The 24,032-nt window shown below is 57.3% G+C and overlaps 2 protein-coding genes across 6 annotated transcripts in view; both read left to right on the forward strand.

The window, feature by feature from the left end:
• Positions 1-18,428, forward strand: part of RAB11FIP5 (RAB11 family interacting protein 5) — a 36,144-nt gene extending 17,716 nt beyond the window's left edge. Inside the window, exons 2-6 of one of the 3 annotated variants that reach the window (XM_059405843.1) lie at positions 2,104-2,540; positions 2,652-3,351; positions 10,441-12,405; positions 15,715-15,904; positions 16,162-18,428. In XM_059405843.1, the coding sequence (XP_059261826.1) occupies positions 2,104-2,540; positions 2,652-3,351; positions 10,441-12,405; positions 15,715-15,904; positions 16,162-16,365 (3,496 nt within the window). In that variant the 3' untranslated portion in view covers positions 16,366-18,428. The remainder of the gene's footprint in view (positions 1-2,103; positions 2,541-2,651; positions 3,352-10,440; positions 12,406-15,714; positions 15,905-16,161) is intronic. The other 2 variants (XM_059405844.1, XM_059405845.1) reach the window with 2 other exon arrangements.
• Positions 18,429-19,990: 1,562 nt separating this feature from the next.
• Positions 19,991-24,032, forward strand: part of SFXN5 (sideroflexin 5) — a 113,152-nt gene continuing 109,110 nt past the window's right edge. Inside the window, exon 1 of one of the 3 annotated variants that reach the window (XM_059405850.1) lies at positions 19,991-20,169. In XM_059405850.1, the coding sequence (XP_059261833.1) occupies positions 20,068-20,169 (102 nt within the window). In that variant the 5' untranslated portion in view covers positions 19,991-20,067. Of the gene's footprint in view, positions 20,170-20,718; positions 20,850-24,032 lie in introns of those variants that run through there. The other 2 variants (XM_059405848.1, XM_059405849.1) reach the window with 2 other exon arrangements.

Raw genomic sequence — 24,032 nt, forward strand, 5'->3', positions numbered from 1 at the left:
GTGTGTGTGTGTGTGTGTTTGTGGTCTAGTGTAGTGTACAGTGGGAGGGGGGTGTTTGGGGGGTTGGGTAGTGTGGGGTGTGTGTGGTGTAGTGTGCAGTGGGAGGGGAGTGTGTGGGAGGGTGGGTAGTGTGGGGTGTGTGGGTAGTGTGGGGTGTGTGTACTGAGTGTGGATGACTTTGAGCCCTTCAGTGACCCAACTGACATCACTGGGCCTCGTTCCACCTTCGTGCTTCACCGGCTGCTTCTAGAATTCCAGGCGGAAAACTCTCTCTCTCCGAATTTTGAAGGCACGACTCCATAGGGTAGCCAGTGTTGGGAGTGAGGACCCAGGGTTATTCTAATTCCTGAATGTACAAACCCGTGTGTCCTGTGTCTGGAAGCTTGCAGGGTCTCCTTCTCCTCTGCCTGGTGTTCTTTCTTCTTTTGTTAGCATCTCACATTAGTGTGGCACCCTGTTATAACTGATGAACCAATCCCAACGCATCATTATTAATTTGAGCCTGTGGTTTATATTATACATAAAACTTTGTCTTTTCTATTTTGTGGGTACAGCCAAATATATAACAACATGTGTTTACCATTACAGTATCCTACAAAATAGTTCCACTGCCCTAAAAATCCCCAGGGAGTTGTTGATTTTCAGCTTTTGCTCAGCTTTTCTCTTGTTTCGTGGATAGGAGGGAGGACTCCCAGGTCCCTCACACGTGGGAGCAGCCTCCTTTTTCTTTCTTGACTCGCCAGGTAACTTGGTCATGAACCTCCTTGCACTGACCTAGCATCACCTCATTGTTGCCCTTCTACTTTCCAGGAGATTTCCTCCAACTTATCTGGAACACATCCTTTGAGTGCTGTATTAAGCTCTAATGTGCAAGGGAGGTTATGCATTCTGGGTGCTGGTGTGAGAAAGGGGGACTGATTTTCAGTCAGTCCTGTTTTCAGCCCTGCACCAGAGCCCATCATTTGGGCTTGGTGTCCCTACGTCCAGAAGGGTTCTGGTTCAGTTTCTCCGTGCAGCATCTGTGCTCATATCTGTGGGAGAGGGGGTGGGGCATGGCCTGCTGAGTAGAATGGGAGGGGACCCTGGTGGGGGTGTCTAGTGGCTCCACACAAGACGCTGTGTGGAGCAAAGTGTGCTGCCGCTGGCCAGGAGTCTGGTCAGGCAGGAGGATTTGGGCAGCAGAGGAAGGAAGAGCTCCATGCACACCCCTCCCCTGTAGGGTGGCCTCCACCTACCCTGTGCAGTGGTCATGTGTCAGGGGTCTCTCTGGGAGTGTGTAGTGGGAAGAACATGGCTTTGGAGGAATGGAAACTGGCTCTCCATCTCCTCTCTCCTTTCTGGCTGCTTGCTCTTGGAGATGTTACTTTACCTCTGAGCCCTGATTTCCTGCTGTATAAAGCAGGGTCATGGTTCTGACCCCCGAGGCTTGTTGTGCGTATGTGGGAGTGAAGACCCTTGTAGTCCATCGTGATACACATGAGATGCTCAGCAGATGTGAGCGCCCTTGCCCCCACCCCCAAGGTCTCTTACTTGAGGCCCCTGTATGCCATTGTGTGCAGAGGTGTTCCTGGTGGGGTGTGGACCAGTCTGTGAGTGAGTGAGGTGTGTGTTCCTGTGAGCTGGTGTTCCAGCCCTGTGCCTCTTTCCTGGGCTCACGGGTGGCTCAGAGCAGAGCTTCGGCTGGGATGAGCCCAGGGAGATGATTTAAACTGGGAGAAATGTGGGTGGGTCCATCTACCCCAGGGGCCTGGATCGTTAAGAGTTCTTCCTACACCCAGCCTCACCCCTTTGGGCCTCAGAATTTCAGATGGAGTGGGGAGGGGCAGCGGGGAGATCTCTGAGCCCCCAGGAAGGGGGATGGGAGGGCAGCATGGAATGATGACTGTGGCCCTTCCCAGTAGCACCACAGAGATTCCCCTGCTCAGGATGTGGTTTTCCCCAACACGGACAAGATGTAAACACTTTCTTAGCTCTGCCTATGGCTCAGAAGGCCAGGCCTGGGTTGTGCAGGAGAGGCCATGCGGGGTGCCTGCAGGGGAGGGCGGGCTGCGTGGGCGCTGACCATGACCTGACTGCATCTCCACCCTGCCCCCATTCTTCCAGGTGGTACAAGCTGCACTCCAAGGCGGGCAAGAAGGAGAAGGAGCGTGGAGAGATCCAAGTCACAATCCAGTTCACTCGAAACAACCTGAGCGCCAGCATGTTTGACCTGTCCATGAAGGACAAGCCGCGGTCCCCTTTCAGCAAGATCAAGGACAAGATGAAGGGCAAGAAGAAGTTTGAGCTGGAGTCTGCCTCGGCCATCCTCCCAAGCAGTGCCCTGGAGGACCCCGAGCTGGGCAGCCTGGGCAAGATGGGCAAAGCCAAAGGCTTCTTCCTCCGCAACAAGCTGCGCAAGTCCTCCCTGACGCAGTCCAGCACCTCTCTGGGCTCGGACAGCACCCTATCCTCTGCCAGCGGGAGCCTGGCCTACCAGGGCCCGGGTGCAGAGCTCCTGACCCGCTCGCCCAGCCGCAGCAGCTGGCTGTCCAGCGAAGGAGGTGCGTGAGCAAGGGCCCTGCCCCGCCGGGGAGCAGATGAGGGTTGGGGGGCGCCGGGCCAGGACCCAGGCTGCTCTCCCTGCTGCTCACTTGTGGGTGCTTCCTTTTCAGGCAGGGACGCCACCCAGTCCCCCAAGTTGCTCACTCACAAAAGGACCTACAGCGATGAGGCCAGCCAAATGCGAGCGACGCCGCCCCGATCTCTCCTGGACCTGCAGGGCCACCTGGAGACTGCCTCCCGCTCCTCGCTCTGCGTCAATGGGAGCCACATTTACAATGAGGAGCCCCAGGCACTCCCACGGCACCGCAGCTCCATCTCAGGCCCGTTTCCACCCTCCGGCTCGCTGCATAGCGTGTCTTCCCGGCCCACTGAGGAGGGCGCTCGGCCTGCAGATGACTCCGGGGGCAGAGGCAGCCGCCGCACCAGCATCTCAGAGGTGCTGCTGGGACAGGAGGAGCTGAGCTCTCAGGCCAAAGTGTTGGTCCCTGGCACCAGCCGCTCAGGAGAGGAGGAGGGGGCCCGGCTCCCTGAGGGAAAGCCAGTACAGGTTGCCACGCCCATGGTGGCCTCCTCTGAGGCTGTGGCTGAGAAGGAGGGAGCCCGGAAGGAGGAGCGGAAGCCCCGGATGGGTCTCTTCCACCATCACCACCAGGGGCTGAGTCGGAGCGAGCTGGGGCGCCGCGGCTCTCTGGGGGAGAAGGGGGGTCCCACCCTGGGGGCCTCCCCACACCACCCATCCAGCGGGGAGGAAAAGGCCAAGAGTAGCTGGTTTGGCTTGAGAGAAGCCAAGGAACCAACTCAGAAACCCAGGTATGTCCTTGGCAAAAGCAGCTTTGCTCTTCGGGGTGCATGCTGGGGTGTTTGCAGCCTGGATCCTGGGGCAGGGAGTTTGGAGCCGATGGGGCCCTTGGGCAGGCTGCTGTGGCTCTGGCTTCGCATGGTTGAGTGGTGGGGGGTACCACTTCCCCAGGCTGAGGCTCGTTGTTGGCACATGGACACAGGTAAGTCGCAGGGGCACAGCGCTCTGGGGGCCATATGGAATGAGGAGTCCCATCTCCTCATGGGTCTCCCTTCGCCAGTTGGCACGCCTGCCCCCGAGTGAGGGGGAGGAAGGGGAGAAAAGCAGGGAAGGCCACTTGTGTCAATTCTTGGCTTCCTAACCTCCACCCCTTGCCCTCTGGCCTCAAGGTCAGGAAACCTTGGCAGGTGAAGAGGTGGGACGGGGCCTATACCTCCAACTCTCCCCTCCCCCACCCCAGCTGCCTCAGCTGGCTCTGTGACCCCAACCTCTGCGAGATGCCATCAAGTCACTGATGCCCCCACCCCTTTCTTCATACACTCATGCCTAGTTGTGCCCCTGGCCTGGCAAGGGGCTATAGACAACTCCCTTAAAATCTACTACCAACCTTCTGTCCTTGGACACTGTTGGGGCTCTGGTCCTCTGTTATCTCTTGCTCTTGGGGTATAGCAAGCTGAGCACGGCTGCTGTGTTCTGAATGTGCTGAGTCCCACCCTCGGAAGGGATGCAGGAGTCCTTGAGCTCAGGCCCTGGCAGAGCTCTTGAGAGGGTCCTAATACTAACTAGGATTTTGCACCCAGTTCCACTGTGGGGGCTGGTTTCCCACTCCCAAGCTGATCTCTGACACCAGTTGGGTGCCCTGCAGTTCAGCTCAGTGCTGTCACTGTTGACCCGGAGATGCCTCGGTCCCCACATAGGCTCAGAACTACAGGATTGACACCCCACCTCTACCCCCAACTGGCTATTTCAGATGCCTGTCGAAAGTCCAGGCTGTCATCTGTGCTCCTGACCAGCCAGCTATAGATCGGAGGTCCTAGTGACTGCCTCCTTCCTTGGGTTTGATTCATTTGCTTGCTTCGTTCTTAGAACTCAGGAACATTTTGCTTTCAGTGGTTTATTATAAAAGGCTGTAACTCGGAGCAGCTTGGTAGAAGAGATGCACAGGACAAGGTCTGGGGAAAGGGCACAGGACTTCCGTGCTCTCTCCAGGCACCCCACTCCCCCTGCATCTCCACGAACCCCATCCTTTGGAGTTCTTGTGGAGACTTCCTCGCACAGGTGTGAGTGATTAAGTCATTGGCCATTGGTCAGTTCACCTTCCAGCCCCTCTCCTCTGCAGAAATCAGGGTGGGACTGAAAGCTCCACCCTTCTGTTCACACTTGATTCCCCCAGCAACCAGCCTTAGGGTCCTCGGGGGCTTTCTAAAAAGTCCCCTCATCAACACAAACCCAGTTGTGGTGGAAAGGGGCTTGTTACGAATCACGAGACGCCCATTTCACTCTTCCTGCTCTGCAGCATTTCAGGAAGGGAGGACAAGAGACCAGACATTAAAAAAGATGCTCTTTCTCAGGAAATTCCAAGAGTTTTGGAAGCCTTGAGTCAGAAACTGTGGATGAAGACCCATACACATGAGAAGTATACATTTGGTCATCAGATGACCGAATCGCAGTATCCCAGCCCCAGCCGCCACCCCGGCCCTTTGTCTCCTCCTAGCTCTGAAATCCGAGGCTGCTGTACTGTCCAGCAGGGAGCAGGGAGGGCCGCCAGACATAGGTCCAGCGAGCAGACATCCCCACTTTTCAAGGGCCTGGGGCTGGCTCTGGACAGGGAGCGTCTGTGGCCGGACAGCTGATGTGGCCGGCAGCTGTTTCTGCTCTCAGTCAGCCTGCCCTGCTCCTGTTGACAGGTCTGTGGGTAGCAGGTGGGGCACCAAGGCTGGGCATGTGAGGAAGGGTCCAGAGAGAGGCTCCTATAGCCACTCCCCAGCAGCGGGGAGAAGACTCCTGTGGTCCTGGTTTTTCTCTCACTGTGCAATTCGGGTCCACTGAGAAGGGTGGGGAAAGAAATGCCAGGCCTTTGTGGGTTCGGGCCTGGCCTCCTGGCGCCTCTTGTACACCTTGCAGCTAGGCCAGTGGAGTGGCTCAGTCTCTGGCTGAGCCGCTCTCTGCCTCCCCTGCTGGGTACGTCAGCTTCTGTCCCTGCGACCCAGCCCCTGCTCATCAGACCCCAGGGGATCTGCTGGCCACCTGGAGCCGAGGGAAGATGGGCAAGAAGGGGATGGATGGGCCTGCTGCCCTGTGATGGCTTAGGTTTGTGGGTGGTCCTGCGGAGGGAGGTGGCAGGAGGCCCAGATAGAGCATTTGCTGGGAGGAGCTGGGTGGGGGGGGCTGGGTCAGATGGAACATAGACCATGGGCTCAGCATGTCTGTAGATCATCTCAGGGCCTTCTCCAGGACAGATAGACACTGGAGGACATCTCTCGTGAGCTCATTTCTGTACATGTGCCCAGGCTTTGGGCTCAGACCCCCTGCAGGCCAGACTTTGAGTGATGTTGGGGTTGTCCTCACTCTTGCTCACAGTCCTGCTTTCCTTCTCCTGTGTATCCATGTCTCCCAGCTGCCCTTCAGAGTCAAGTTGGGTCCCTGGTGGCCATAAGGCAGCTGAGGTTTTTGCCCTCCTCCTTGAATTCTGAGCTTGTCCTCAGCAGGATGGAGGGCATCCAGGGATCCCTGCCCTCCCAGGGGCTCATTTGAGGGCGTAGCTGCAGGGGCAAGGGGTTCTTTGGGTAAAGTGGGCTGGCCTGGATAGGCTCGAGACCTGGTCATTGAGCCTGTCAGCATTACCCTGGCCCTGGGCCTTGACAGAGCCAGGAAGGTGGCCAGAAACAAACAACACTTGGCCCTTGCCCAGAAGGCTTGCTCTGGGCTTTTGAGGAGAGAATGAAAAGTGAGCTAATCCATGGCGGGAAGCTGTAGTCAGACACCCAGAACCGGAGTGACTGAAGGTAGCTGCAGGTCCCTGTCTGGGCTCTGGGGTGTGTCCACAGGCCAAAGGTTCTGGGTGCCCGTCCCCCCCCCACCCCCCGCTGTGCTACCAGTGCCGATTGCTGGGTGCTCCTCACTGGAAAGGGCAGCGGCGCCCTCTAGTGCTCCCACGCGGCACTGGTGCCCCACGGAGAGGCCTGAAGCAATCTTTTGGGCACACAGCAACCAGGAAAAAAGTGGCTGTTTTTGGAGAAGCTAGTGGCTGGGAGAAAATTAACGAGGGTGTGCGGGGTGGAAAAGATGGTCCTCATTTTCGTCCTGACCTGGCTGTAATCTGCTGGGTCCCATGGCTGGGTGTGTGCCTGGGTTGGGGAGGGGGTGGCGACTGTTGAGACTAAGGTCTGAGCCGTGGGACCTTACTCACCGGGCTGTGAGCCATGAGTCCTGAGCGCAGCCACGAGACACACGTACCGTGTGTCTGAGGACTGTCAAGGCCATGCAGGCTTGTCTTTGTGTCTATTCTTCTCTGACCCTTTTGGAGTATAAGCTCCCTGTGGGCAGGCCACCGGAGCTTGCCTGCCTCGTCCTCCTCACGTTGACCACAGAACCCTCTGTGTACAGTAGGGGATCAAGTGTGGGATGCAAGTATTTTTTAACTGGGGTAAGTGTGGTACAGCATGGGGGCAAGTATATCGTGGTGGCCTTTGGGCGTCTGTGCATCTGTCCCGGCCCCTCACTGGAAGTAGGACATCGAGGTCCTGACAAGCCCGGAGTGTGTGCTAGCTGCTGAAAGCTCAGAGTCTCAGTGGCATTCCCCATGGGGTAAATGAGGGACATGACATATGTCCAGTGACCATGAGCTAGTGTGGCCATCCATCCTGTTTGGGCCTGTTTTCCTGCTGTAGTTAATACTGCCCTTTTACCGTGGTAAAAATGTCCTGGTTTGGAAGGTAAATTATGTGGTGTCCCTACTTAGAGTTTCTTGGGCCCTTCTCTGTCACCTCCTTATGCCCAGATGATGGGGGAGGGTATGTCCAGTCTTCTGGACACCCTTCCTGGACATCAGGCCCCTCTCAGGAGGGCCTGGGGCTCCTGCCTCTGGAGGGAGGGCTGAAGGGCATGTCAGCTGGGGGGGCATGTGCCTCGAAGGCTGGCTGGCTTTGGCCTCTCAGGGGACTGCCCAGTGGAGAGCCTTGGCACATACACATGCCACCTTGGAGACCAGTGTGTGGAAATGACAAGGACATGCAGCTCCTCTCAGCCTGGGGAGGAGCTGTTCATCAGCTGCAGGGCTGGCCTGGTGATGCAGTCTGTCACCCAGCCATGGCCATGTTTAAGCGGGGGGGCTGCAGAGAGAAGGGGGGATTCCTGTGTTAAGGTTTTACCAGCGGTCCTAAGGTTCTTGCAGGCACTAAAGTTTTATTCTCTCAGGTTGTGGGGGCAGAGACATTTGGACTTCTCATTTCTTCCCCCAACCTTGCTCCTTAAAGAGAAGATAAGTTCTCATATGTTGAAGTCCTCTCCGTGTGCTGGGGGGATGGCACTGTGCTAGCTGGCTTGGCAGGCTCTGTCCTCAGAGCATAACCTGCAGGGGAAACCCCCTATGGGAATGGGTCTCTGATCTGTGCCAGCTGGAGTGGTAGGGAGGGGACAGGTGTGCCCCTGGTGTGGATCCAGGGTAAGGGAGGTATGTGGGGAAGCGGGTGGGGGTGTGTGTATATCGTTGGGTAGAGGGATGGACAGGGTGCTCTCAGAGGTGCCACCGGCTTTTGGGAGCCTGCTGGGCCTGGCACCTGGAGTCTCTTCCTCTAGGGAGAGCTCTTCGCTGGTTCCATACCAACGGGTTTGTGTGTACCTCTGGGGAGCCAGTGGGGGGGAGGGTGCTAGCCTTGCCTGGGGCTCCCAGCCTACTTCCCTGCTGCTCTCCTGCCCTGCAGTCTTGACAGCCAGCCAGATTATTGTCAGACCACAAGGGTGAGTGGGGCCAGGCCAAGGGTAAGGGGGCGGGGAGTGTGCAGAGCTAAGCCTGGTGCTATTTAATGTTGATGGAGCTCTCTTCCTCCACACGCCTTTGGTCACTTGTCAGACAGGTTCTGGAGAGAGAGGAGGCTCCAGCAGTCCTGTTCCTGTGGGCTGAGTCCTGCTGGTAGAATTGGTCTGTGTCTGGTATGGCTGCTCTAGTTGGGGGGCGGGCTGGGGGCAGGGCTTTGACCCACATGGTGGTGGTCTGTTGCTCTCCTTCATCCCTGAGGTAGACACATAATGCCTGGGTCTGACTGTGGCCAATTTGGAGTAAAGGGAGAAGGGCTGTTTGTGGGGGTTGGGACTCCGGGCCTAGGATTTGACCGCTTTCAGTATCTTCACTATGTCAGGACCACAGAGGCAGAGAAGTGCTGGGGGAAGCCTGGTGGGGTGGGAGTCAATGGGACTCTTACCTTTCTCCCCAGCCCCATGGCCCGATCTGTAAGTGGTAGTATGAGGCTGAGAAGTCATCCTTGAATGGGGAGTTATAGGGCGCAAGAGTCAGGAGAGTCTCTGGAAGCTGGGTTCTTCAGAGAAAGCCAGGGTTTGGGACTCGGCTGTGCCCTGCCCATGAGGTGAGAATCCCAGACTCCCAGATTGTCTTGGGAAGCCCACCTTTGCTGGAGTCCTTCCCATTGTCTGCCCCCCAGTGTTTGTAGACAAGCTGGCCCAGACTCTGCCCAGCTTTGTGTGCGGCCAGCTCTGTCTGGGCCCCGGTTCCCAGAAGACTTCTGGGAGCTCCAGAATTCCTGGCCTCGTTCCATAGGTGTCCCCCCCCCAACCCCAGCCTGCATGCCTCACTGGTTGGCTGGTAAAGCCTGGCTTCTTCCACCCCCGGACTTGCCCCCCAGTGTTTTCCCATGAGAAGCAGCAGCTTGAGTGGAGAAGATGGAGGTATAGGAGTCTCCGGGATGTTCACTTGGGCAGGGATCAAGGAATGGGGGTCTTGGGGCTTAGAGTGGGAGCTGGAAGATGGGAAGCAGGCAGTAGGAGAGGCCCCCCAGGTCTGGGCCTGACAGGTGGGCTCAGCCACGAGACAGCTGCCAACCACTGTCCTTACCAAAACTGGGGCATGGACTGTCTTCCTGGTTTTCTGTCTGCTGGGGTCATCCCCAGGAAGCCAAGAGCTCTGGTTTCTGTGTCTGTTTCTGTGCGTGAGTCAGCCTTGCACCATGGGCGAGGTGCAAGTGCAGGGCCATGCTCCCTCCCCCAGAGGCCAGCCAGTGTTCTCCAGCATCTGTGGGAGTGTAGGGCCACTACCATGGAATGGTTTTCCCAGGGGAGCCAGTGGTCTGTGTGTGAAGACCCCAAGAGGCCCCAGATGACCTCCAGAGTCGCTACTGCTGCTACATTCCAGCCCTCATCTCCAGAGTGGAGCTACTTTCAAGGCTGGCCCGTGGGTGCCCTTGGGGAGGGGCACCCTCAGGTGGGCACCTGACAGGAGCTAGCCTCAGCAGCAGGATCTTGCTGTCCATATGGGCAGGTGATAGTACCCCTCCAAGAAATGGGAGAGGCAGGTTCTTTTGATGGACACTTTGTCCTGTCTGATGCCTGCCGCGTCATTACCTCCTGTTTCTGCAAGAGGTCAGTAGAACCCATCTGTTCCAGCCGCCCGAATCCCAGGGACCCTGTGGGGTTCCATTTGCGCTGGCTTTGCCCAGCCGGATTTTGAGGCCTGGCCTTTCTCTGGCCTCTTTATTCTCTTCACGCAGCTAGTATTTCTTTCTTCTCTGTCTTTGAGCGGCTGTAAGACACCTGATTGGTTCTGTGGGCGTTAAGTCTGGTATTGACAAGACTCTTCAGCCTCTGGGCCCCTGAAGAACCTTTGGTGGAGGCTGGGATCCTGCCTGGACATGGGATTACATGAGCTCTGCCCAGCGTCTCCCTCCTTGGGCAGCCCCGAATCATATTATGTGTTGGGGTCTTCCCTTGGTCCCCTGGCACACCGGCCTGAACCCAGCCCGTGTGGGTGTGGCATGCGGTACCCGGCCCGAGGCAGGTGTGGGGGGGGTGGGCAGGCGAGGGGTATTCAGCAAGGCCGGTTCCGGTCTTGGCATTAACCAGGAGGCTCACGGTTTTGTCTCCCTCCACAGCCTGGACGTGTCTCCTCAGGTAGAACCTGACCCAGCTGCTCTTCCTCACCACCTCCCCTGCTCCCCCTGTGCTCCGGCCCTCCCCACTCCTCCTCCCACCGCTGCTCCCATGCTAAGCACTAACCTTTTTGCAGCCGCCTCCCCTGCTGCTGCTGCTGCCACCGCTGCCGCCTCCGCCGCCCCCGAAGCCACCCCATCTGGATTCTCGGGTCTCACCAACCCGTTCCTCACCTCCATGCAGAGCAACCCTTTCTTCGAGGAGCTCCTAGCCGACATAGCACTAAACTGTCCTTCACCTGCTCCCTCTCTCCCCAGTGCCTCGAGGCCCAGCCCCACCCCCCTGGCCTCCCCTGGGAAAGCCCCGCCTGAGTGGGACGACACCTTCAACGTCTTTGCCGCCAGCAGGCTGCGTCCAGAGGCCAGGAGCAAGATCCTGGCCCCTGCAGGAGGAGTGGGGCTGGAGGTGACTGGGCCACAGGAGCAAGGCCGCGGGGCCGTGACAGTGAAGGTGGCCGAGCCCCAGGGGGCCCCTGGGGGAGGAGGAAGAGGTGGGAGCAACGTGTGGCTGGAGCCCAGGCTTCCTCTGGACTTGGGACTGAACCGCCGGAGCAGCAGTGTGGCTGAGCTGGGGCCCCTGGGGCCAGCTGGGGCCAGCCTGCCCTCTTCGTCCGCCCAGCTGCAGCCAAGAGCTGCAGACTCCAAAGCAGACAGGGAGCCGCCAGCCCCTGGAGGGGATGCAGGGCAGAGTCCGGCAGACAGTGCGACGTCTCTGTTTAGCTCCCCTGAAGTGATCAGTGTGTGGGAAAGGCTGCCTGGTCCCGACGACGCCCCTGAGGTCCAAGAGGCGGCCTCCGGAGGCGAAGGCCAGCTTTCGCACGAGCTCAATACAGTCGACGATTCGTGGCCCTGGGATATGCTCACCATCTCTCCTATAGCCGAGACGTCTTCACCAGTCCTGCGGGGAGAGTCTGATGAGAAGATGCAGCCAGAGTCACTGGAACCTGTGAGCCCTGGGGGGAGCAAGGGTCCTGTCCCCCAGGAGCCGGAGCACAAACCTAAGCCGGTGTCAGACCGGGAGCCGCAGCCGGGCAGGCCACCTCCCAAGCCACCACGCCTCTTCACGCCTTCAGAGTCCCAGGAGAAGGAGGAGGAGGTGGCAGTGGCGGCGGCTGCTGCAGGGGGGCTGAGAAGCAGGGGGGCAGAGACAGGAGGAGAAGACAGCCTTCCAAGTCCACTGGTTGCTGGTCCACGGGAGGCCAAGGAGGAGGGCCAGACACCGGGGGCAGAGTCTGACAGCCATTCTTCCGGAACCCTGCCGTGTGGGCCAGGCCTGCAAGATAAAGCGGAGGGTGCCGGCCCTCCCGTGCCTCAGCTGCCCTTATCCCCGCCCACCAGCTGTCCTGAGGGTCCCACCCCCGTACCCTGTTACTCAGAGAGCGTGGCTCCTCAGAGTCTGCAGATCTGGGGGGCTCCAGAGAAAGGAGAAAGCCCTGAGGGTCCTGAGGCCCGGAGGCAGGGACCAGTAGAAGAGGGGCTTGGACCCCTGCTAGATAGCTCCCAACACACTGACGTGTGGGCATCAGAGGAGGACGCCTTGAACCCCTTCTTGTCTCAGGAGAGCCAAGACCCCCCCAGTCTCCCGTCCATATCCCCTCCAGGGTCCAGGGAACCTTCCATCCTCTCTGGTCCAGAAGAGCTGCCCACTCCCCCAGAGCCTGCTTTTCCACCACCCCCTCTCCTGTCCTGGGCCGGCCACCATCATGGGGGCCCCAGCCCTCCATGTTCCCCTCTGCCTGGAGCTCAGCCCCTGACTTCTTCCTCCCCAACCCTTGGGGAGCCAGCCTCCTCCCCTGGGGGCTCCCCTGCCCCACCCGGGGAAGACCACGCTGCAACCACCCCAGCCTCCCCGCTTGTGCTTCTGCCCTTGGAGACACGACCAGCTGAGGAGCCACAGTCCAGCGCCAGGTGAGCTATCACCCTGAGAAGACTCTGCAGGAGAAGGTGGGAAAAGGAGGCAAAGCAGCCCAGGGGCCGAGGTGTTCACATTCCAGCCTCAGCCCTTCCAGGGGCAGATGGAGCGTTTCTTCCCCGAAAGGCAGGAGAGGGGAAGCTTTGAAGAATGGAGCCCTTCAGTGAGACTGGCTTGGAAGCTGTCTCCTCCCAGGGTCCTTGGCCAAGCAGAGTGCCCCGCAAAGTTTGAGGTACAGGGAGTGAGGAACGGAGTGGGCAGAGCCAGTGTGGGCTGGCAGGGGAAGGGGGAGAAGAGCTCATGCCCTCGGCTGCGAGGGGCACTGGGTGCCGGGGCAGTGACACTTGTCAGATGGGAGCCACAGGGAAGTGGGCTGTGAGAGGCAAGAGAGCCAGAGGAGGGACTGGTGCCGAGCTCTGTTGGAGAGAAAGCCCAAGCGCTGTTGAGGACAAAAAGAAAAATGAAACGACCACACCCCTGCCCCCAGAAGAATCGGTCTGTAGCCCCATCAGGTGCCTCATTGGCTTGCGTCTGCGCCTTTTCAGGCAGTGGTCCCGAGGTGCTTAAGACAGGCCTGCGTGGCCTCTGGATGCCTCTGTGATTGTGTTTAAGAAGAATGATGAGGCTGTGACCTCCTCACTAGGTTGATTGGTGAGGGATGGCCAGAGCTGAGGTCAGGAGACACAGGTCGCTTGGAGTTGATGGGGGCAGCGAAGTCCAGAAGGAGGCTAGTACCCTAGAAGCCCTGCTGAAGAAGTGGGGGGAGCAGAGGTGGCTGCTCTTTCTGCTGAACAGGGCAGTGTGGAGGTCCTGGACTGGAACCCCTGCCTGCCAGCTCATACAGGTAGTAACCCCAGTTCACTGCACCTCCACGCTGTGTCAGACACTGCATAGAGATGAGGAACACTGTCCCCATGGTGTACCTGGACAGTTCCCAATCCAGTGAGGGAGACAGACAGGCACCCATGAGGAGCTGGCCTAGGGGGCCCCTGCTGATACATGAGAAGTGGGAGGGAAGGAGTCTGGGCTACCCTGGGCTGCTGTGCTAGTGGCACACAGTGAAGCCGTCCCCAGAGGTTGGGAAGAGGAGGTGGTCACGGTGTCTTTGCAGTGATGAGAGAGCATCCTTAGCTGGCCTTGCTGTATTCTAGTCTCACTTCTGCTTATACTAACTACCTTTGGGAAGCTTCATTCCCTTTATAGTGGGCTTCATGTCTGAATTCAGCATGTCCCTCCATCCTCAAGTAGATGGGCCAAATAGAGCTGTCCCCATTTCTCAGAGGAGGAAATGGTCTTAAGCTCTCTGGGGTCCAGGCTCCCTCCAATGTGTGGGGCCAATCCGATTGAGAGCCCAGGACCCGTTCAGGGTTTCTGTATGCCACCTGGCTATTCCTTCCCTCCCTGGGCACAGTCTGTGGGTCTCAGGAGAGCAGCTTTTAAGCTCCTGTCCCTAATGCAGACTCCTAGGTGGGAGGAGAGACGTTGGTTTCCCTGCTGTCGGCCCGCCCCCCCACCACCCGGCCTCTCTGCCACTCGTCCCAGGAATCCATGGCCCTATCCTGAGTAACAGAACTGGCTTCTCTGGGCCTGGGCTGTCCCTCTTCTGACAGAGTCCAGGGCCTTGGGCTAAATCATTTTGCTTCCTACTTCTAAATAGTCCAAAAGCTCTGTGAATTGACCATAGATTTTAAGAGGTCCCTTGGGGAAAGGTTAATTGATTTGGGGTCCGGTGCTAGCAGTTTGCATACCTGTCACAGGTCTGGGGTGCTGAGGGATCCCAGAGCGGGGTCCCTGTAGTCAGCTTAGGGGAATCAGGAAAGTTTCCTAGAGGAGGTGGCCATGCATGGCTTTGAAACACGAGGAGGAGTTAGCCGGCCAGCCGGTGAAAGGCCAGCAGGCGAAGGGCAGGTGTTGTGTAGAGGGACCACCTGAAGGTGAGAAAGAGCGCTTTTCCTGGTTTGCAGCAGTGTGTGGAGTGGAGGCCCAGGAAGAAAGGGCATTCTATTCTAATCTGTTCTATTAGAGACCGTGTTTTCTTATCTGATAGGGAGCCAGTGGAGGCTGTTTGAACATCGAAGAAGCTGAGATCACCATCCCATTAGAATAGAGCAGTGGTTGGAGGTGGGCAAGACTCCCTCGAGGAGATGAGTGGCAGCAGGTATAGCCGAAGGCGGTGTAGCCAGCACTGACGGGGAGCAAAGGGGCCAGGGCGAGAGAAGGTGAGGGGCAGCAGGTTCAATGTTTGTTAGCCCTGGAGCTGAGGCCTGGGAATCAGGGATTCCCCAGGGTCTGGCTGAGCCATACGCTGCTGGGAGGGGGGACACAGGAGAGGATAGGTGTAGAGGCCAGTGCGGTGAGCCCAAGCTGGACCCAGAGTGGAGCCAGCCAGCCTCCAACTCTGTGTGGGCCTAGAGCTCGGGGCTGAGGTCCAGGCTGGGGATGACATTAGGGGCGGTGGGGGCCAAGGTGGGAAAGGAAGGGATCCAAGGGCAGGCTAGCGGTTAAGACTGAGAAGAGACTGCGAGAAGTCAGAAAACCAGATGGAGGTCTTGGTGGGAAATGAGGGAGAGCAGGCCAAAGCAAGGAGTGGTCCAGGAGTCAAGTCCACAGAGAGGTCAGTGAGTGGAGAGCTGAGGGGTTGGTGGGCTCGGCAGGAGCACTTGTGCTAGGCTGGTGGGGCCAAGGTCCCCATTCTGATGGGTTGAGGAATCAACAAAAGGTAAGAACTTCTAGAGACAGTGCAGTCTGTGTGCTCTGGTGGGGCTGGGTAGAGAGGAAGGGGAGCTGGGGCATGACTGAGGGCAGAGAGCCAGGTGTCTTTCTCGGGCCATTGTCAGTACTGATGGGAAAAAAACAGGTTTAGAGACAACAGCAAAGTGTCCCAGTTTGCTCAAGTCTTTCCAGGTTTTAGCACTGAAAGCCCCACAGCCTGTGAGTCCCCAGTCGTGGGAAATTGTAGACCCTAGAAGGGTCGGTCAGTCCCCTAGAGAAAGGTTCCAGTGTGGTAGAGGGAGGGAAGCAGAGGGGGTGGTCCTGGCAGAGGCTGGCCGGAGGTGCTGGGAAGGTCGTGGGCCGGGCTGTGCTGCTCCTTTGAGGGGGGCAGGCCTTCTGAGGGAGTAAAATGGAGAGGAGTGAGGAGAGCAGTGATGGAGGAGGGAGGAAGGCCTGCTGAGGAGCACTGGCGGCAGCTGCCCTGAGGCCTTCTGGTGAGGGGCAGCTGCTGTCAAGTGCTGGCGCGCCCCCCAGCCCGTTTCCGTTATGCTGCTCCCTACTCCCCGTAACGCCTCTCCTTTCTGTCTCCGCAGTCCCCACCCCGTGAAGCCGCTCAGTGCTGCTCCCGTGGAGGGCAGCCCAGACAGGAAGCAGCCCCGCTCCAGTCTGAGTACAGCTCTGAGCAGCGGGCTGGAGAAGCTCAAGACAGTCACATCCGGCGGCATTCAGCCTGTGGCTCCAGCCCCCCACGTGGGCCAGACTGTGGACACCAAGAGGCTGAAGGTGAGGCCCGAGAGGATGCCAGGCATGTGGTGCGGTGGAGAGCGTCCAGGCGGCCCGAGGTCAGGAGCTGCGTGCTGGGCAGGGTGGAGGGAAGAACAGGCCCAGTCCCCCACGCCGGAGCCCTGAAGCCAGTTAGGCGGTCTCTTGCATTGGAGACAGAGGCCGCTCCGGGGCCTATAGGGTGAAACCTGGGTGTTGTTGGGTGGGTGGGCAGGTAGGCCTGAGGCCGCCCTGCTCACTGTTCTCCCCGGCCTCAGGACTCAGGTGTGCTGGACCAGTCAGCCAAGTACTACCACCTGACCCACGACGAGCTCATCGGCCTGCTCCTGCAGCGGGAGCGGGAGCTGAGCCAGCGGGACGAGCACGTGCAGGAGCTGGAGAGCTACATTGACCGGCTGCTGGTGCGGATCATGGAGACCTCACCCACACTGCTGCAGATCCCCCCTGACCCTCCCAAGTAGCCCTCCCCACCCCTGCCCCTGGGAGGGTCACGTGGACCCACTGCCCAAACTGGGCCTGCGCTTCCCTCCGTCCCACTGAACTCACTCTCACCCGGGCAGGCTGCTGTCTGTCCTCCATTGTCACTCCTTGCTCCCCCTGCCTCCTGCCTCTGTGGGGGGTGCTGGAAGAGGGGCCCATGGGGAATCCCATCGCAGGCATCAAGTTCCATGTACAATTCGTGTGTCTTTGGGAACCCCCCGTGGGTCTTCCCCACCTGCCTATTTTCATGTCCCTTAGTTTTGGGGGCTCCAGGGAATTGGAACAAAGAATTCAGCCCTCAAGTCAGAGCCGGGGTGAGCAACAATTTGATATGGCATCTGGGACGCACTTTATTACCCCACAACAACAGTCATTTCATCCAAGGCTAAACCCTTGTCCCCGTTGTCGTCTGTGTCCAGCCCCTAGAGGGCTCTCCTAGCATTACTGGGGCTGTGGCAGGAACCAGGCTGCCCAGTTTGCAGTTCTAGGTAACTGGAGCCTCGTATCTGTTCCCTTGAGAGCAAGGAGCATGATTTGGTCTCGTCTCTGCTGTGTCCCGATTCTGTGTGTTCCAGCAGTTGGCAGAGCGAGGGCCATGTGGACGAAGGGAGATGGAGATGTGGATTCTCCAGGCCCCCACCGCCCTCCTCTTCTGGTCTTCCCATTGAGCATCTCTCATGTGAATGCATGGAAAGCTGGGGAAAGGGTGGGGAGAACACTCCTTGCACACCCCTGGGCTGTGGGCCCCTCCGCAGGCCTCGGGGCTTTGGGCTGCTTATGTTTGGGGATCAACCCTCCATGTTTGTTTTTGTTGCCTGTCCAGATGCCAAAACTCTGTGCTGCTGCGGGGTTTGAACTTTTGGAAACCAATTAGAATGTGCCTTTTGTGGGTGGGGTCAAGAACCTCTGGATGTAGACCTCTCTCTCTCTCTCCATTTAGTGTCCCCCCTCCCTCCCTCCCTCTTGAGCACATGGGGCCAGATCTGTCAGGCCCTGGGTATGGGAAAGGAGGATGGGTCAGCCTTGCTGTGCCCCGTGCCCTTAATTTCAGTTAAGGGCCTGGCGAAGCTGCCACTGCTCCTTTAATGTTCCTGCCACCTTCTCTTCGTCCCTCAACCCCAACTGAGAAGGTTCCTGGGATAACAACTACATTCTGGAAGTAGGAGGTCCCATTCTGCCTATACTTAGGAAAAAGCCTTCGTTGCCCTCCCGTCATCTGCTAGCTGCTCTCCCAGCCTGTCCCTTCTGCTCGTGGCCTTGCCCGGCTTGGTTGCAGTGCACTTAGAAATGAAGTGTCTGTCCTTTGGCCCAGCCCCTGGTATGCTTGCAGAAAATATGGCAGGCTCCCCATGGCATCTGCAGGGAACCTTTAGTGACTTGGGGTACCCTGTTTGAACAAAGGTTTTGGGGTGAGGAGGTGCTGAAGGAGGACACTGTTGACCCAGCAAGGAGGCAAGAGCTCCTCTGGGACCTCTTTTCTTCCCGAGAGGACCTATGGGATCTCTCTGAAAGCCTTGGAAGGAAATGTGCACTGTGGGTGATGTCTTCTGCCAGGATGAAGCAGAGGACCCCCCCACACACATGAGGGGAAAGTCCCTGTAATGTTATCTACCCTAAGGATCACTTATCAAAGCTGAGAAAGTGTCCACAGGTGTGCAGGTCTTGAGTCATGTTTTTGGGGGGGTCATTGGGAGTTGGGTAGGTATCTCTTCTGGGGCAAGGAAGGGGAGACCTCTTCTACTACATATTCTTCCGGGCTCTACTCATTATTAACTCTGACCCTGATCTTCTGCTCGTCCTTGACCATGGCCCTCCAAAATGCCCAGGGCAAGGATGTCTTCAGGAGAGTTGTGAGTTGAAGCCCAAGGTTCTTGTCGGACGTTTCTGCTCCTGGCCACAACGTGGAGAGTTGCAGGCAGGGTGGGCAGAGAGCAGGCACAGTTCTGCTTTGCTGTTTGTCTTCCTAGTTGTAACTCTTGTTTATAAAGAGCTTGTTCTTCATGTTTTGAGCACTTTATGAAGAATAAAAAGTTCCCATACTGCAGGTGGCTCAGTGGTGTTCCTGTTTTGATAAATGTATGAAAAGGAGGCTTTCTGGGGGAGAAGGCAGGTGATGGGGTTTTGGAGTGTCACTGCCTCTGTACTAACACTAGGGGCAGCACAGCATTGCCCAGTGGCCTGGACTCAGTCTTGTCTTTGCCAAGAGACCTACATTCCTTGAATACTGTGGGAGAATACAGAGGATAAAAGACCTGATTCTTATTCTGAGACTGCTTAGTCTGGCTGGGAAAGATACAAATCCAAGATACAAATGATTCTTCATGGCTAGTGAGCACCACTCTCTGGCTTTAGGAATAGTCTGTTTCTTATGGTTCTTGTAGGCAGATGAGGAACTGACTACTTTAGATCGTGCATTGTCCAGAAAGACATGGGCAGGCACGAGCCAATGCTGCACCTCACCACCTCACCATGAGAGGAAGAAGACCTAAAGTGGGATTCCCTAAGGTCAAAAATATTTCTACTGTCCTCTTGGGTAAAACAGACAGCTTTCCTCCCCTCCCCTAGCCTGGCTCACTGACCAGCTAATTCAGCTAGGAATCTTCTACTCTATATTACACAAGTGGGTTTATTATCATCCTTGCTGGTGTCTTGCCCTGTGTATGTGCTGCTCTCTCTTACCTAAAGTTCTTGTAGTGCCTAATAAACATTACTGAACCCCCCTCCCCGCCCCCAATTCTCTCCTGCTTGGGAATTAGACTGGGGATGGATCTTCCTTAGTTTGACAAATAAAGTGGAGCCTGCCCAGGCTCTGAAGCTCCCACTGTTTAACTCACACAGCGAATATTTGAGTCCTTGCTGCAAACCCTGCCAAGCCTGGCACTGAGGACTCAGCGGTAGAACACCTCCTGTCCTATGGACCTTACAGTAGGAAACACGCAGAACCATAAGTAACTGTAAGTACCTAGGCTGCAAAAAAGTGCTGGGTACTATAGGAGCGGAAGTGGATTATGGGGAAGTAGGGTGATGGATCGGGAAATGCAATGTGTAGGCTGAGGTCAGAAGAGCAGGGGTCAGGCAAAGATAAAAAGTTACGGAGTTCTCTGGGTTCAGAATGTTCAAGGGTCAGGGGCGGGGAGCGCCCAGCATGCTCTGGGTGTCAGGATGGCTGGAGAGCACAAGGGGAGGGGGCAAGGTAGCCACAGAAGGAACTGCATGAGGATTCCGCAGTGCAAGTCCTTGCAGAAAGCTTTCCGGGATTAACCCTACACATCCTGGAGTCCTTGCCCATCTGGTCCCCGGTTGGACCGCTTGAGTAGGGAGGGCTCTTCTGGGCTAGCGCCCCAGGAGCGATGCCCTTCGCAGTAACTAAACTTCTAGAGGCAGGTAACCGGCGAGGGGTAGCCCCGTGGCCCCCTGTCGGAACCTTAGAGCCGTACCCGCACACTCTTCCCATGCTGCCGAGCCCTGCAGATCTGGCGGCAGGAACCGAGACTGGGTCTGAGTCGGTGCAACTCTCCGCAGTCTAGGGTTGTCAACCCCCGTGACGGGAAAAACTACGCTCCCCACAACCCCTTGCGCCTCCGGCTCGCTGCGGTTGCTTATGGCCAATCGGGAGGAGCAGCTGTGGCGGGGGCCGAGGAGGGACATTTTAAAAGGGCCGGAGATTGCAGGCGTCAGTGGCCATGGCGGATACAGCGACCACAGCATCGGCGGCGGCGGCTAGTGCCGCTAACACCTCGACCGATGCACCTCCTTTCCAACTGGGCAAACCCCGCTTTCAGCAGGTGAGGACCGGGCTATGGTCTGAGGGTCGGCGGGTGGCCCAGGGAGGGCGAGCCAACTCCTCTCCCCAATTCCCTTTAGTCCTAGGGTCTCGGACCCGCGGCCACCGGGGAGCCTGCAGCTATTGCCTCGGGGACCTCGGCCCCAGCCATCCCTTTCCCATTGGTGAGCAGGATGGGCGAGGACTCCCACCTTAGCTTCCTATTGGCCGCCGGTGCCGTCACTCCTCAGATGCCCGCGCCCTCCAGCCTTTCCCGCCCGAGGCGCACTGTGATTGGTCGCGGCCGGTCGCGGCCCGGGATCTAGGGCGTCCGGGTCCGAGCGGCTGCTGCAGGGTCGCTTTGGGCTGTGCAGCCAGCCACTCCCGGCGGAAAGTTCGACTCCGGCTCTGGATGATAAGTTGGCGTGGCGGAGATGCCCTCTAACTTTCCGTGGGTGGGGACTGACATTCTTTGCGAGCTGCTGGCGGAGCTCCCGGGCAGCGTCCGCACTCCGCGGTCATGCTCCCAGCCCTCGACCCCCAAGCCAGGTCCGCAGGGCGCGAAGGTTTAGGGCCACGAGCCGAGCCGTCCCCGCGGCCCCGGCCACCCCGGTCCTTTCCAGCGGGGGATCCGCTGACGCAGCGAGTCGGCCGGCTGGTGCCCTGCCGGGGATGGAACGAGGACATGCGGGGAGAGCCGGGGTGCGGAGGAAACGCTGTGTCATCCCCTGGGGCCGCGGGCTGTTAGCGAGAGTCCCCGTCCCCGGCAGCCGCCTCAGCCCCCTCCTCCCGTGCGACCTCCGAGGCGGGTCTCTGGCGCCGGGGCCCTGGCGCGGCCGAGAGCTTGCCTCTGTCCGACCCTGTCGGTCTCTTCGGAGCACGGTGACAGTGGCCCTTTTATTCGGGGACCCCCGTCACGGCCACGTAGACGGGGATCGAACCCACAGCCCGGACGTGCGGCCGGGGCTGAAGGCTTGGAGGGGCCATTCCCACGTCTCGGGCCGCCTCGTACCCTCGGTCCTCCACTGCCTCAAACGCCGAGGAAGTGGACTTTATTAGGAAAAGGGCAAAGAGGCTCGGCTGAAGCGAACCGGCCCTGCCTTGGGTGGGGGGCAGCGGAGGCAGACAGAAGTTTGCAGGAAGAAAGGAAATTGTGCAAAGGTCGGTGCGGTGGTGCTTTGTGTTTTGTGTTTTTGTTTTCTTGGTGGTGGTGCTTGTGTGGGAGAGGGACTGGGGCCCGGAAAGTGGTGCACCGAGCTTTGCTGGTAATGAAGGAACTGTCCCCTGAGCCTTCAGAGTGAGAAAATGTCCCCACTTTTAAGACAGGACTTTAAATTCCTTTAAAGAAATAAACCATCTCAGCATGTAGTTGTCGGAGGCAAGACTGGCATCCTCCTGCCTGTGTAGGATGCCCCCCTACTGTGAGTCGGTTAGGGGCGCCTCTCCCAGGACTCTGGTGACCCTTCATTGGCTGTCCCCCTTTCCCAGCCCGCCCTCCACTTTCTACTCATGCCTCCAGGATCAGGCAGGCCCCCCCTTCTCTGGAAGAACTTTACTGCCTTCTTCCTGTGTGATATTCCCCCTGGTGGGACCAGGTCACCGACTCACTCAATCCTGCACCCCCCTTGGCCACCCCAAGTGGGATCCTTTTAGGTCAGCCTTTAGTGACGGTCTGTCCTGTGTTCCTCTAACACTCATGTGTGGTTACTTGTTCGCAACCCTTGTGTGCATCTTTTGAGGGAGGGGGCTAATCCTGCCCTTCCTTGTCTCCGTCTTATGCCAAGGTGGGGCTAGACACATAATAATGGCTGAATAAAGGTTTGTGGGTTGTCTTTTTTCTGATACCTGTTTTGGGACATTCAGTCACACAACGCACAGTTATTGAAGACTTCCCAGTGGCTTTAATGACTGAGGCCTTTGCTGTGATCACCGCCAGAGCTATAAACGCACATTTGAGATTCCTCCACTCAGCCATTGCTGGTGGATCTTTTTTTTGGCACCGATCTTGAGGGCACTGAAAGCGTTTGCGGTATTTGCTTTGGAAGCTCCCCTCCTCCAGCATAGTGACTTGCATAAAGCACAGTGGAGGTGATTGTCCCTGTTAAGGAACTTCTCTCTGTACCCTGCCCCGCCCCCCCACACCTCCTGCTCCTCCCACACCGTTCCCCACTCTGCAGGCAGCCCAACTGCCACCCAGTTGACTCCCAAGAAACCTGCAAATCCCCTGCGTACTTCCCTTTCTCAACCTCACCCTCCAAACACAGCTAGAGGCCCAGTGTTCTCTAAAACAGCTCTCAAATCCACTGCCCTCCCCTGCTGGAATCCTAGATCAAGCTCCCATTATCTACATCCTGAGCCACTGTGGAAGCCTAACAGCTCTCCCTGCTTCCCTCTGGCCCCCTTCCAATGCTTCCTTTTTCCCCTTGGCAGTCTCAACAATGCAGGTCTGATTGGGTGACTCCCTCCCCTCCCTACCGCCACCCCCACCGCACACTTGAACATTCTCCAGTGGCTTCCCCTTCTTCTGAGATAAGGAGCTCACTTTTGGAAGGGCCCCAAAGGCTGGCATGGCCTGCCCCTGCTGACCTCTACTCTCTGAAATCAGAACCCCTCCCCTGCTAGCCCTCCTTTCCACCACAGTAGCTGCTTTCAGCCACTTGAACCCTGAGTGGCTCATAATCCAGGGTCTGACTCCCAGAGCCCACACCAGGGACGCCACCCTCCGTCCCCAGCTAGTCTCATCGCTTGCTGCAAGACTGGGTGCAGAGGTCTTTCCTTACTCGCTAGTGTTGCCCTAGAGCCCATCTTCCTTCCATTCTTCAACGATCTCTGTGCAGGAGGACTGGGGGAGACAGGACGTTGAGCAGTGTCAGAGGGTGGAGAAAGAGGACTTGCCTTGCTGGGCTTTGGTCTGTGACCACCTTTCCTCCCATAAGATGATGAGAATAGCTAAGCATTTCTCCAGCCTTTTGGCATGTCGACTCAGTGAATTTTCACAACTCTGTGAGGCAGGTACAATCATCCCATATATGATAGGTAACGAACCTGCAGCACACGGACAGATTAACACTTCTGAGGCAGTCTCTCTCCAGGATCCTTGCTTGTTTGTTTTATTAAGGTTTACAGACATGCAGAAGTGGAGACAGCTGTCAAAGAAAGATCCAGCCATCACTGAGCATCAACAATGGCCACTGTGAGACTAGCCTCATTTCATATATAAGCCCCCAATCCCAACCAATGAATTCTTCTATTTTTTTTTCTAAGAGTTTATTTATATATTTATTTGAGAGAGCACAGGCAGGGGGGAGGGGCTGAGGGAGAGGAAGAAACAGATTCCCCACTGAGCAGGGAGCCCTGAGCAGGTTGCCTGATGTGGGGCTCCGTCCCAGGAACCTGAGATCATGACCTGAGCCTAAAGCAGATGCCCAACTGACTGAGCTACCCAGGTGCCCTCCAACCAAAGAACTTTTTTTTTTTTTTTTAAGATTTTATTATTTGTTTGACAGAGATCACAAGCAGGCAGAGAGAGAGGAAGGGAAGCAGGCTCCCTGCTGAGCAGAGAGCCCGATGGAGGGCTCAATACCATGACCTGAGCCGAAGGCAGAGGCTTAACCCTCTGAGCCACTCAGGTGCCCCAACCAAAGAACTATTTTAAAGCAAGGCCTAGACCGCCCATCATTTCATTTTAACTGCTAGTAGATATCTCTAGAAAATAAGGACTTATTTTTTTTTTAGGACTTTTTTAAAATAAATTTTTTTACTTCTGAATAATTTTAGACTTACATAAGACAAAAAGAGAACAGAATTCCTGTATAACTTTCACCCTATTTCCCCTAATAGGATCATTTCATATGACCCTGGTACAGTTGTCAAAACTAAGAAACT

This window comes from Mustela nigripes, chromosome 7, assembly GCF_022355385.1.
Source record: "Mustela nigripes isolate SB6536 chromosome 7, MUSNIG.SB6536, whole genome shotgun sequence".
NCBI lineage: Eukaryota > Metazoa > Chordata > Mammalia > Carnivora > Mustelidae > Mustela > Mustela nigripes.